This window comes from Rana temporaria, chromosome 9 (genome assembly GCF_905171775.1).
Source record: "Rana temporaria chromosome 9, aRanTem1.1, whole genome shotgun sequence".
In the NCBI taxonomy this organism is placed as follows: domain Eukaryota; kingdom Metazoa; phylum Chordata; class Amphibia; order Anura; family Ranidae; genus Rana; species Rana temporaria.
The window spans coordinates 83,289,200-83,303,895 of NC_053497.1; the positions used below are offsets into that span (position 1 = coordinate 83,289,200).

The 14,696-nt window shown below is 39.4% G+C and overlaps 1 protein-coding gene across 4 annotated transcripts in view; it reads left to right on the forward strand.

Annotated features, from left to right (window-relative positions):
• Positions 1–14,696, forward strand: part of PASD1 (PAS domain containing repressor 1) — a 215,303-nt gene that overhangs the window by 118,164 nt on the left and 82,443 nt on the right. For all 4 annotated transcript variants that reach the window (XM_040323815.1, XM_040323818.1, XM_040323814.1 and 1 more), the window contains 2 exons: positions 6,622–6,678; positions 11,303–11,359. In XM_040323815.1, coding sequence (XP_040179749.1) covers positions 6,622–6,678; positions 11,303–11,359 — 114 coding nt within the window. The remainder of the gene's footprint in view (positions 1–6,621; positions 6,679–11,302; positions 11,360–14,696) is intronic.

Below are 14,696 nucleotides of genomic sequence, written 5' to 3' on the forward strand. Positions count from 1 at the left end.
CATTATGGTGGTTTGTCAGTCCAAAACAAATGTTAATGCACTACAATGCCAAGGCATGACTGGGCCTTTTGAATTAAGCTAAGTTGCATGAAGAAGCAATCTTTATGGTCATGCTGGAAGTTGTCAATTCTAGTACTGTCAGATAATAATCATATCATCAGTTAGAGCCATTTGTTCGATACTGGAAACCTTTGTTCTCTATGTAGAAGTATATGTTGATTTGTAAACATAGCTGGACTTGGGCCTATTGCTAAAAAATTAAGCCACATATTAAAAAATGAGGGTACTTCTGTTGACCTTTCAACAATAGTGTTGATTGCCAAACAGATTTTGGATTTACTGAAATTTTTTTAAAATTTTCATACAATATCAAAAACATCAGCATTATAAATATTATTTTTTAATTTTCAATTAGTTAATTTTTTATTAAAAAATATTGTCAGTAAAAAGACAAATATACAAAAACATAAGACTATCAAAAGAAAAAATATTTTGATAACAAACAATAAAATACACAAACAAAACCAAATATAGCACTTTGCAGACCCAATAAATTGCATTAGAATCAAGCACTTAAGAAGTTCATAGTACATTCGTACATAAGAACTGACTCACATGTCATAGAATACCTTCAGAGAATCTAGTTAGCAATGACATTACAGAGCTCCCACTCAAACAGAAAATTAGGATTTTCACTTTAGATAAATAACTGCACCCCTGGGACATTGGCCAGTAGCCTCTCCTATCTGGCCCACTTTTAGTCGTGGTCGTACGTATCTTAATTATTTTCCTCTATGTCAATAGAGGAGACATCATATAGTGAGTTATTAGAGTCCACCCACCAGGACCATACTTTTGTAATCTTTCTGGGTCTACCCCTATGTTTATACAATAATTTTAGTCTGCGTAATGTAAAGTTAAGAATCTCACACCATTGTTTATGCATTGGGGTGTAGGGAAAATCAATTTTTGTAATATGAATTTGCATGCTAAATCATTCTAAATATTCTACTTAGATACAATGCTCTTCTTTTGCAGGCTGCTATTTTTTTTTTTTGTGCAGCAAGTGTATACTTTTTTTCTGTTTGCTCTTTAATATAGCTAGTTATTGTTGATCTTATCTTAAGTCTATTTAATACATGTATTTGTTGGGGACATTTTCACCATATACAACATTGCCACATGCTAGTCAACCCATTATTTCAATCTTTTCAGTGTGTTGTTTACATCCCTTCCCCTATACTTTGCTCTAGAATTATCCCTAATAATAAAAAGTGTTTGTCTATTTATACCATCAATCACAAAGATGATTTAAGCCCCAGAAAAAAATAAAACTGTCACCATGGAAAAGCCTTTTTTAAGAGCTATATTCTTTTCACCTCTTCCAATGACAGAGAACAGGACAAAAGCCCCCTGCAATTTTCTATTTTGCTTTTGTTTGTGAAGTAAGGCTCTTTGTTTAGTCTTTTACTGTTGTAGTATATGTGACACATCACTAGTGGCACAATGGTTATAATCAGGTTTGTTTTTTTCTGGAAAAAATCCTTGTTTCCCTGAAAAAAAAAGGTAGATCTTAAAAAAAATCCATTTAGGCCATACATACAGTATCTACATTGAAAAGTTATTTTACTGTATAGTCATGTCGGATATTTTCTGAAAATCTTGGCAGGTCTACTTCTAAATGGGATTGATAGTTGTTCTGTTCTGACTGCTGAACTGAGGAACCAGAAGTCAGAGTATTGATTCATAGTGGATATGAACCTCATAAACCTGTGGTAAAGATCAACCCAATAACGTTGAAGCAAGTACCCCAAGCCACATTTCTTTAATTGTCTTCAGAGAACATTCGGAGCCCTGAAATCTGACACCCTCAATGTGTACGAATCCTGATTTTAGCCTCTAAAGTCGAGCTTGGGCCTACATCTCTCAGGCCTTTCTATCTGTCCCTGAGAATCCCAGTTATAGTTATTGACTAGTGGGGAGGTGGCCTAAATCTCAACTTTACAAGGAAAGGTTTTTTTGCATCTTCTAAGTGCTTCAGGTTTTGGTGCTCCCAGAATGCTCTGAAAACAGCCAAAGGTATGTGTGCTTTCATTATTAGATAGATCTTTGTACTTACATAGTTAGTCAGGTTGAAAAAACACAAGTCCATCTAGTTCAACCATTAGAAAATGAATCCATATACACTATCCTATGCCCACAGTTGATCCAGAGGAAGGCAAGAAAAACAAAAAACTAAATGAATCAGGATCCAATTTGCTCCAGAGAGGGGAACAATCCATCCTGATCCCCCAGAAGGCAATTGGACATTCCCTAGATAAACTACCCATGATGTTATTGCCTATAAATGTTAGTATCCAGCTTTATTTTATATATTTAGGTACGCATTCAGCTCTTTAAAAAACAAATCAACTAAACTGTCCAGAACTATTTCTTGGCAGAGTTTATTCCACATTTTCACATGAAGAGACCTTAAAGTGTTAATAAACCTAGGACACTGCATTCATTATATCTGGTCTCCCACAGTACACAGAACATGGAAATGCAATAATTTTAGTAACTATAAACTGCTAAATACCTTTTCTGATCAGCAGTATATATCTTGTGCCCTCTGTCTGGACAGTTTTGATTGGCCATGTGCTGATCACATGCACTCTCCCAAGAAAAAAAATACTCTGTAGCAATATACACCAAACTGAGCATGTGCAGCCTGACTCCAGTAACTCTGTCTTATCTGGACATGTTTTGGGGGCAATGCAAGAAGTGGAGGATCTGTGCATATAGGATCAAACAGCCTTGTTACACAATGCAGAGGATTATCCCCTTAGGTTCCACAGTGAGTATAACAATAATGCATTACTGCATATACAGACTGATTTTACTGCTTTAGTAACACCGTAAATCTATTTTCTCCACACTTAGAATATCCTCTGTAATGACCTAAAAGTGAATAACTTTACACCAATTGGTGATCATATTCACCCTTAATCACCTCTTCTCAACCTTAATCACCTCTTCTCAAGAGAGAACTTATTCAGCTCAGCTAATCTGAGCTTTGCCATGCCTTCTCCATGCCTCTTATTAGTTTGGTTGCCCTTCTCTGCACCTTCTCCAGTTTTCCGATATCCTTTTTGTGAACTGGTGCCCAAAACTGAACTGCATATTTCGGATAGGGTCTTATTAATGATTTGTATAGGGGCACAATGATGGCTTTCCTTCTCTGTCTGTAGTCTATACCTCTTTTAATATAATTTGTTAGTATTTGTTAGCTTTAGAAACTGCAACTTGGCATTGCATGCTATTATTAAGTCTATGATCTACCAGAACACTTAGATCCTTCTACACCATGTATTCCCCCAGTTGTACTGGGGGAATAGTATGTATGAAACATGCATGTTTTTAGTCCCCAAGTGTATAACTTTATGTTTATCAATAGTAAATCCATAACAGGAGTTGTAATCCTTCCATATTCTATCCTAAAACTAAGAAAAAACATTCTTGGCTTTTCATATTCGTTATTACGACACTCAATTTTTACCTGACTGGCCATGCATATTCATTACTTAATTGCAGCTAAATTAATATTTCAGGTTTCTAATTATTTTCTCTGAGAGCATCAATTCATTAACATTATACAGTTGCTGGGTGTTTTAATAGGAATAAGATTTGTTTAGGTCTTGTTTATGGTATCAGAATGAGTAAGCCCTGGGAAACTTCCTGAAGGTCCATAACTTATCAGTAATGCTATTTAATTATTTAAATTGATAGGTTTCATTGTCTTACGATGTTTCATCATTAACCACAGAGAGATGTAATACTATAATTGTCTCATTACTTTCAGTTAAGAAATTTCATTTAAAGGGTAACCGCTCTCAACTATCCCTCTTTTGTTAAGACTGCCCCTCTTTTTTGTATCCAAATTCCTAAGCACCCCTTTCTTTCACATCTCTCTATTTATTGGTATGAATAACCATATGAAAAAAAATGTTCTGTTAACCATTCCAAAGTCTTTCTAAGGCTCCTATCTTTATGTCAGTATGATGCTGTCAGGATAGAAATATAGGACAGCATATATATTCTTGTTGTGTGTTATGGGTCTCTTAGGCCAGATGCACGCTAGGCATTTAGCCTGTGAGGCCAATCCCTGCATTTTTATGTGGGTGTAAGGCACAGGTGCTTCCTCCAGCACCACTGCTGGCAGCCTATAAAGCTTATTGAGGCTGAAAGCTGTTGTGGTATTAAGGTTTAAGGCTATATATCAGAGGTCTTCAAACTATTGCCCTCCAGTTGTTCAGGAACTACAATTCCCATAATGCCTAGTCATGTCTGTGAATGTCAGAGTTTTACAGTGCCTCATGGGATGTTGTTTTGCTTGCGTCTATCGAGCAAGGTTACTTTTATTGAACAAAATTGCTGTACATACAAAACTATTACAATATTATGAATACAATTTAAGACTGACAGATATAAGCTATACAAGCAAGATGCCTAGCAAATAAGCAGTAACTATGGTCTGTAACAGTATAAATACGCTTAAAAGTTACTCAACTCCGGTTACTGTGTATTTATGATCTCTGTTGACAACTAGGACTCAGGCTTCTTAAGCAGTTGCTGGAAATCAGTCGAAACTGTTCTCCTTTTTAATGGCTTCTGGCTGGTTACAGATTTTGTTTCTATGGTGTTACTGCATTATAGATAACTATTAGTCTCTGCTGCTGCTTTTATTACAAACTTGTTTACCCTAACAACCAACTGTTCCAACTGTCAACAGTTCCCATTGTTTGAGCACAGCCTGTGTACTTGTCACCAAGGCATTAGTTCTATCACTTGTCCTCATCCATGTTTCCAAATGTATCCATTAGTAAAGCCTTACTTCCTGGACAGACTATAAGTCATGACACAGGAAGGAGTTGACCAGCTGACCTCATTAGCATATACCCTGCATCATCCACCCTCCTACCTACCTACCCATTCCCAGCTGCATGTTTTTTAAATTAAATGCAATCAATCAGAGATCACCCTTCTCACTAAATACACAATATACAATCAGATTGCATAGTGTATAGCCATCTTTATGCACGTACATAGGAGGGAGTGGACAGAAACACTTAGCTGTCAAGCCCTGTTCACATCTCTGCATAGCAGGAACTGACATTCGCACATGCATATATTTTTTTTTTATCGAGGGGGAGGTGTTTTGGAGCATCTTCACTCATCATGCACAGGGCAGTCCATCCACCTGAATGCCTTACCTCAGGCATGGAGGCATGAAGAAGGAAAAGCCAGTGCTGCTCCTGCGAGCACTCACATACATTCTCATTCTGGCCAATTAGAAACAGGAAGTGTGTCCTGAGACATGATTGACCAAGGAGTCCTAGGACTCCCTGGCCAATAGGGGCTTCCTGATTGGCCGGGAAGAGAATAGTGAATATTCATACACAAGTGGGTGGGATCGGGGCACAGTGCTCTGCACCCCGAACCCACCCTTTTCTGAAGCTTATTAGAGCATCAGGCTCTAATCATGTGCTTCCAAAAACCACAGCCCATTGGAATTAATGCATCCAGCCACACGCATAGATGGGGGAGCGCTGCGGCCACCACTGGTATGTCTTTATAGCATCTTAGTTTTTTCGGGTTTTCCCAATTGACCAATTTACCAATTGAAAAAAGAGTGGAAACCTATTAATTGCAGTAATGCAGCATTGCTGATCTGTCTGTGTTTGCCTGGCAGAAAGAAAGTATAACTCATCTTTTACTTAAATGTTACAATAAAGATCCTTCCTTCCCATTGCAAAACGTTGGGAGGTATGTTGGAGGGGAAGCAATCTAGGCAGTTTAAAGCAAGAGAAGAGCTCAGAGGTGTGAGGACACTCATTCATTTATAATGCCTCATGCAAGTTAGCAATTAGGTCCAGAGACATCACATCCTAGTGTTTTCGGCTGCCTGGGTTGCACAGATGCAGAATTCCTGCATTTGATGAATACACACCTAAACACAAACCACCCTGAACATGAGTATCAGATTCCGTGCTTTTAAGCCTGTCATAGATTTTGACAGGCTGCTGGCAGCAGAACTGGATGCTGCACCTGTGCCTTCCGGGTGCCCCACATGTGAAGCATACAGGCCTAAAGCCTAGAGTGCATGACGCTGTACACAGGGGTTGCAGTTTGCATCTCTCTGTTAGCCCTGTATGTTTAGAAAATTATAAAGTCATTGGATCAGCATTAAAATTGGCCAATAAATATTTTTAAAAAGCTGAGCAGAAGAAAAGATGCCTCCATATTTTCTTGGCCATGTGCAAATTCAGGTTAGTCTGTGTTTGCACAAATACAATGAGTTTTAGCTACATGGCCATTCAAAGATTTGGATCAATTAGATTAAAATGTTTCTATGCTTGTTTTTTTATATATATTTATTTCCTGTTAATGTTTTGATTTCTCCTGAATTACTTGTGAAACATTCAACTGTTACTGGAGACTAAACTGGTGTCATATGCAGAAAACTTAATTAGGTTTTTCCTATACATAACAGCTGAAACTGACATTTATTTTCTTTTTAGATAATATTTTCTGTTGTACAGATAAATTATAAAATTAATTAAGTTTCATTTTATTCTGTAGTGTCCAAGACGAAGCAGAAGACTACGCTGTGCACGGCCTCATAAAGAACCCTGATGTGTAAGTAATTGAGTAAATGTCAGTGTTCTTGAGTGTTGATGAAAGCTTTTAAATGGATTCTGCAGCTATGCTGACCCCTTATGTCGTTTTTATACATACATTTTATTCTGGATAAGGTCATTATTGCAGAGCATCGCAGTGTGTGCATGGCCAAGCTGCAGTACCAGATATCACCTTCAGGGAGGTCAAAGGAGGCAGATCTCTTTATGTTACTATATGGAGTGGTCAGAGGCAGGACAAAATATTTGTGTTACCTTTGTAAACATGACCCCCCCCCCCCATGCGCACACACACACACCCTCACCACCCTTATGCATCTGCTTGATCATATGACCAATGCATATATATTGGGTGGGGAAGGGGAGGTGGCTTTTTAATTTCAATACAACTGTTTTGCTGAATATTAGGAACAGATGATCACAATAAATAGCCAGATAGTTTGCCTTGGACGTTTTCAATTATCATTTTCAAATTTCACTTATAGTAGCCCACAATCCAAATCTTTTTTTTTTTTTTGTCTGGCTAAAGGTAGACACCAAAAAAGATGCACCAAATCCTGGAATTTAATTAGAGAAACAAGGAGGAAGAGATGGGACTATAACGGTGCTTAATTGTGTAATACCATAACAATGAAAGACTTGAGTACAATTGAATAAAAAATACAAAAAGGATTTATTTTTAATTATACAAAGTTGATAAAAAGTAGAGCGATAAAACAATATCGGTCAATCACAATACAGTGGTTCCGAATGGTGGTTGTATTAAAGATTTAGTGGTGGGTTGAGTAAACATACGTTATCCGGACATGTTTCGCCTTTAGGCTTCATCAGGGGATGTATGTGTCAACCATAAACAGGAAGGCAAATGCCACAGGGGCTTGAGAGCGGGGGAGGCCACCTAGGCAGCGGGAGCCAAACCGAACCTCGAGCAACTATGCAAACATAGTGAACACTAATGACTTAAAATCAAGATTCAAATGAACGCAGATAGGGGGAAGGGGGCGCCTGTAGGTAGAGATGCTGAATGTATCCAGGAAAGGAAACTTAACGGAGAGTTTACTCAGCACGCCAATATGTCCAAAAGAGAACCTATTAATAAAGTTTACTCTTAACCTCCCTGGCGGTATGATTCTTTCTGAAAAAACATGCTGAAAGCGGTACATTTATTTGCAAGGAAATTTGGTGTTTTATACTGTAGGCCTGTGATTTTTAGGAATAACTCACTTAAATCTGACCAAACAAGAATCTAATAGGCATCCCGGGTATGACATTTTTTTAAAAACAAAATTTTAAATTATAATATAATAAATAATTATAAATAATTATAGCAAGTAATAATATAATTAAAATAAAAATTATTCAATAATGTAATCAACTCAAAATCACTGAAATTTGCTCAGTTGCAGAATTGTTGCTGTCATTATTTTTTTTTTTTATGACGAATTTCCCCGCAAATCGCTATCGCACAATTCTGCAAGTGATTATAATTTATTATCGCTGTTTTCTAGCTGATCTAAAACCATTTTTGACATAAAAAGACACTTTTGGTTGCTATGGACAATCTACAGTTTTCAGGCAGAAAGAAAGGTTTTTATTATATAAAATGACATGTAGGACACTGGGCAGACCACTAGGGACAAAGGGGATGTGTTTTTTTTACATACAGTACTGTAATCTATAAGATTACAGTATACTGTATGTATAGTGTTTGTTTACTTTTTTGAATTTGGCGCCGATCTCCGCTCCCGTGCGTCGTAACGTCGCAGGGAACGGAGATCGGCGGCACAGGAGGACGCTGTGTGAATCGAGCGAGGTCCCGCTCGCTCACACAGCGTGGTGACATCGCTGGATCCAGGAGAAGGTAAGCCAGCGCACGCTGCAGGCTCTGCATATCTACCCCAAGCGTGACTCGGGGTTACCGATTTTGGTAGAAAAAATCAGCCCCAAGTCACGCTCGGGGATACCGCCAGGAGGGTTAATAGAGAAAAATATCATACGTCAGGTCGCCCCCAAGCTCTGGCCATCCAAATCCACATTTTCCTACTGCTATTCAGACTATTCTAAAACCCTGGAAGCTTGAACCTTATTTATTGTGATGTGCTATTTTTGTCTTATATATAAAGTACAGCACACACACCAGATAGCGCCAAGCCAATTAGCAGGAACTTGGCCCTGGAATAGTTCATTAATTTCTCCTAACTATTTTAGGTTATTTTGACCCGCTATATCGAGCAAACGCTATCTTCTTCCATTTTCGCTATAACTAAATATTACCCTTTATATTCTCCTATCTTGATTATATATGATTGTTATTGATGATAGCTAGAGTAACATGACTAAATTGTTATCATAGGTAAAATTTTACACTAAGCAATACTCCTTACATTTGGTTCTATATACGTCATGAGAGAAGCATAGTTATAACTGCTTTTTTGCATTTTATTCTCATTGTTCTATACTAAAATGAATGGTATTAGTTTGTTAATTTGTTATGCTTTATGAAAACATAATAAAATATTCAAACAGAAAGTACAGCACACACTACAGAAAAGGTAGTTACATATTTTTAGAAAGTCCGCCCTCTTGCTTAATAAACACATTGGTGAAGGAACCAAACAGCCTCACTTCACACCAGTGCAATGGTAGTGCCCAGATAACATGTAGCCATCCGGTATGTTTGATTACTGGCAAGGAGACCACATGATGCATTCCCCACAGCACAGCATAGAGGGAGGTTTTGACAGATTTGTTGCTTACCCACTGACAATAGTTTGGGAAGCTTACATTTACCTGCTTGTATGAATATTTCTCCCCATTTTGCTATATTTTTGAGGCCAGGTTTACACTAGCTGCGGACGTGGCTCGCAGCAGGGGGTCCAGTGCATCCCTGTTCTCTGTTTCAGGGGCGAAGCAGGTCTGAATTCTTACCTGAATCTGGACCTTAAATGGAGCCAAAGACTCACAGGACCCTTTTCCAGTGTGGACAGTGGCCACCCTGGAGGTGTGTGAATTGGCTCCATTGAGAGCAGTCACGGTCTCCTGTCATGTGAATTTAGATGTGGCGTCCAGTTCGCATAAGTGTGGACCTAGCCTTAGCATTTACTTTATTCTCTCTCCAGAACCAACTGATAGCTAGTTTTGGGCTCATCTTTTTCTTTCAGTAAAAGGAAGTCTTTCTGTACATGAAAGATGGAAGATGGCAGATGGGTAGTGCAAAAGGGGCACATGTCTGCAAGATTAGATTGCAGAGCAGCAGATGTTAGAATGAAGAGGGGAAGGTGACTTTGGTGCTTGCTTAAACTCTCACCCATAAATTGGGCTTCATACTGGGGAGGTACTGCAGTTAACACAATCATACAACAAAGAAATGCACAGATCTGAACAGGACCAAGTACTATGGGCCAGATTCACAGAACAGATACGACGGCGTATCTCCTGATACACCGTCGTATCTCTTGTTCTATCTATGCGGCTGATTCAGAGAATCAGTTCCGCATAGATAGCCCTAAGATCCGACAGGTGTAATTGACTTACACCGTCGGATTTTAGGATGCAGTACCTCGGCCGCCGCTGGGTGGAGTTTGCGTCGTATTCCAGCGTTGGGTATGCAAATTAGCAGTTACGGCGATCCACAAAGGTTTTTCCCGTCGTTACGTCGGCGCAAGTCTTAGTTTCCCGTCGCAAAGTTAGGGTTGCTATTAACATGGTGTAAAATTACTCCACCATGTTAAAGTATGCCCGTCGTTCCCGCGTCGCTTTTGAATTTTTTTTTTCCGGCGTAAGTACGTTACGCACGTCGCGATTCACAAACACGTCGTGCCGCCGTAATTTCGCGCAAAGCAGGTCGGGAAAGTTGCGAACGGAGCATGCGCAGTACGTCCGGCGCGGGAGCGCGCCTAATTTAAATGGTACCCGTCCCATTTGAATTGGGCGGGCTTGCGCCGGACGTGTTTACGATACACCGCCGCAAGTTTACAGGTAAGTGCTTTGTGGATTGGGCACTTAGACTGAAAACTTGCAGCAGTGTAACGTAAACGGGTTACGTTACATGGCCGTAATTCTCTGTGAATCTGGCCCTATGTGTGGGATTCAACAAGGATATTAACCATCTGATGATACAGATTTTTTAAACAAATAGAACAATATCACAACAGAAAAAAAATAAATAATTAAATTCCAACGAATTAACGTCATACAAAATCAAGCAATATTTTTGGAGAATTGATAACCCCAAAAAATGTGGCGGATTTTTTTTAAGCTTGTTGGTGGAAAGGGGGAGATAGCATGGTTAGCATGGTTAAAATCTCTGTACTGGGAGTACAAAATGTTTTACAGTGAAATATCTATGCTATGAACAGAGACATTTTTAAAGACTGCATTTTAGATATTAGCAATATTCAGTGTATCTGTGAAAGTTTCTGACTCACTATAGTATAGTACAAGTTGTGGTAATAGTTCTGCTGTAAGATAGATGCTGTGATGATGTGCAGAGATTGTCCTGAGGCAAAAGACACAGCTGTGACGAGAACATCAATGTTTGTGTGAAATTATGGATTTTTTTGTTCTCAGGCCCTAAACCCAATTTTCACTAAAAGCATTTACTAGTGTCTTATTTTCTCTCACAGAATCCTGTGTTGTCTAAACGAGCTGATGGATGAAGATGAGAAAGATAGAGCAAAGAGGTAACGTCCTACCTAGTAGCATGGCGTATATGTGATATTTATGGGTAGTTTTTATCTTTGGAGTAAACATTTTGATATGCATTGAGGAACACAAGAAGACTTTCACCTTTGGGTTAGACTGCCGCCTATAGGAGGATTAGAGACTGGCAAAAAAAGTTGCAGGCCATGTTTCTCAGCAAAAATAGGGTTATACCAGGCGGCGAGGAGGCGTCACAGCTCTTAGTTGCCTCTGAAGTGTGATCCGGATGCGTGTCATCCTTCAGAAGAATGTAGTGTTAAATACATTTCTAAATCTAGCCTTAATGTTTTGATTCCTCTGAATTACTTGTGAAACATTAAACTGTCCTCAAAGCTAGAGAAGAAGGGAACTGCCGTTCCAGGTGAGTGTACTATGCAATTAATGTCCTCTCAGAAGCGTGGGTGCAGGCAATGCATTGAGCAAAACTAGAAAAGAAAAAAATTGGACAGCCACACTTCCACAAAATCCTTAAAAAGGTGGCCTTTAATAATAAAAGAAATGGAGCACTACAAAACACAGCAAGCAGTGGGGTTTATAGCTGACATGTTTCGCACTGTAATGTCAGTGCTTAGTCATAGCTGCCTCAGGTACATACTGTAGGTTGTTGAGCACCGAATTGCTAGGTGGAGTGTTCTTTTTGCTGCAATATATCATCAATAAAGCATCTACCTGCTACGGCTCTTGGTTGCAAAGAGTCACGTATCCTGTGCTTGTTTTTATATTTATTTACTGTTAATGTTTTCATTTCCTCTGAATTACTTGTGAAACAGTTTACTGTCCTTGGAGCTACCTCAAGTACATAGGTTGTTGAGCTATTTTAAAAATCCCCCATTTCATCAAAACTTTTACCACAAGAAGGGTTGACTTTCCCGCCATACAGTGTCAAGGAAGTATTTCCCTGATACTGTTTCTTGCTGTGCTTGTTTTATATTTTTCTAATGTTAAAGTTTTGATTTTCCCTGAATTACTATTCCCGCTACTGCTCCTACTTGCAAAGAGCCACATCTTGCAACTCACACCAGCTTGCCTCGTTCCCTGAGCTTTAAGTTGTCTTACCGTGGAAGACCATAGCTCACACTCTACTAATGACTCCAGTGCTGCACCTCTTGAGGGTGCCAGTGTCTGCAGCCCAGAATCTTGTTGCCCTCTGCTCTCACCTAATTCCTCTGCATAAAAATGCCTATTCACAGTTCTCAACCCCAGAAAGGGCATCTGATCTACCTTGAAACTCAAAGCTCTGATTGTCTGCATTTGAGCTCATGAATTTAGCATGGAATTCACCAGGTGTGTGATGACCACCTTTCATCAGGGAGATTAACTGTCTTCTGTAGACATTAAGGACATGTACCCACAGTATGCCCCTATTTTTCCAGTATTTTTCAGTGCATCAGCATCTCATTTGCTTTGCTGTGTACATTACCAAGTACTGGAACTCCTCTTTGGCCTTAGTTGAACAGTGTAATGCCGCGTACACACGATCAGTCCATCCGATGAAAACGGACCGATGGACCATTTTCATCGGTTAACCGATGAAGCTGACTGATGGTCCGTTGCGCCTACACAGCATCGGTTAAAAATATTAGTTTCATATCTGGCGCTGGTTTCAGTACTTTCTACGTTACTGACCAAAAACAAGCAAGCAAACAGAAAGTCAGATCTCTGGAGCCTCATACTAGTTCCAGTAATGTGCTTCATAATGTATTTCAATTCTATCATTAGCCACTCAGCTAGCTTTTTTGAAGTATAGTTTAGCAATGACATCCTCTCAGTGCAGACTTGGTTTAAAGTATATCTGAACCCAAGAACCGAAATGTAATCTATAGCAGTTTTTACGTTCTTATATGGCGTGTCTGCATTCGTTTTTTTTCCCAGACCAAATACGTTTTTTGCAGGTACAGAAAGTATTATTTTGCCAGAAATCCGGTTCCTTTGTAATTTCCAGCTAGCATAGGGTGACAACGGAACCCCTTCATAGATACAGTGCTGTGAGTAAGTATTGTCACCACAGAACAGGACGTGTGTTACTAGAAGAACCGCCAGGGTAAAATAAAAAGCCCAAAAAAAGAGAAAACAAAGTACCAGTAAACTATAATATATTACATTTGTGTCCTTGGGTTTAGGTACATTTTCAATCTATCCTTTATCTATCTTTGTGGATTAAGGAGAAATTTAAATATCACCTTTGTCCATGAATACTTTGTGTGACAGGTTTGCTGATCTGCAGCATAACTTCCATGCTGTAGTAATTATCTTATCAATGTGTCCTGTCCCACCTTGAACCTGTTTTCTTTTAACAAACACTGGGGTAGATTCAGAGAGCAATTACGCCGGCGTATCCATAGATACGCCGCGTAATTGCTAAGTTGCGCCGGCGTATCTACTTTCTGTATTGAGAAAGCTAGATACGCCGACTTTAGCTTAAGACGACTTGCATAAGTCTCTTACGCCGTCGTATCTTAGGGTGCATTCTGACGCTGGCCGCTAGGTGGCGCTCCCGTAGTTGTCAGCGAAGAGTATGCAAATTACATACTTACGCCAATTCACGAACGTATGTGTGCCCGGCGGTAGTTTTTTACGTAAGTCGTTTTCGTCGGGACGTTGCTCCTACTATTAGGAGGCGCAGCCAATGTTAAGTATGGCCGTCGTTCCCGCGTCGCGATTTGAAAATTTCACGTCGTTTGCGTAAGTCGACCGTGAATGGCGCTGGACGCCATTTACGTTCACGTCTAAACCAATAACGTCCTTGCGATGTCATTTACCGCAATGCACGTCGGGAAATTTTAGGGACGGCGCATGCGCAGTACGTTCAGCGCGGGAACGCGCCTAATTTAAATGATCCACGCCCCCTACGGGATCATTTGAATTACGTGCGCTTACGCCGCTAGTTTACAGGCAAGTACTCTGTGAATCAAGCACTTGCCCGTAAAACTTGCGGCGGCGTAACGTAAATGTCATACGTTATGCCGCCGCAGTTTTGCACGCCCCTACCTGAATCCACCCCATTATAAGCAATACAAAACACAGGTCATAGCCTGTTGGTAAAAATTGTACTTAATGATGCTTGTCAAATTACTGCTAAAATGTAAGAAGTATATGTTTTTTTTAGAAGAATCTGTTGGACTTTGTTAACACTTTTTACAAAAACAGTATAACTTATTGAATCAATCATTGAGCATTCCAGAATGGTAATCTCATAAACATCATTCATTATTCAGACGTTGGGACTTCTATCTTTCCTAAGCTTTGAGTGATTAGCAATGATATCATCTTTAATTAAACTACCCATAACTTTTAATTGTGTTACATGCTCAGAAAGAG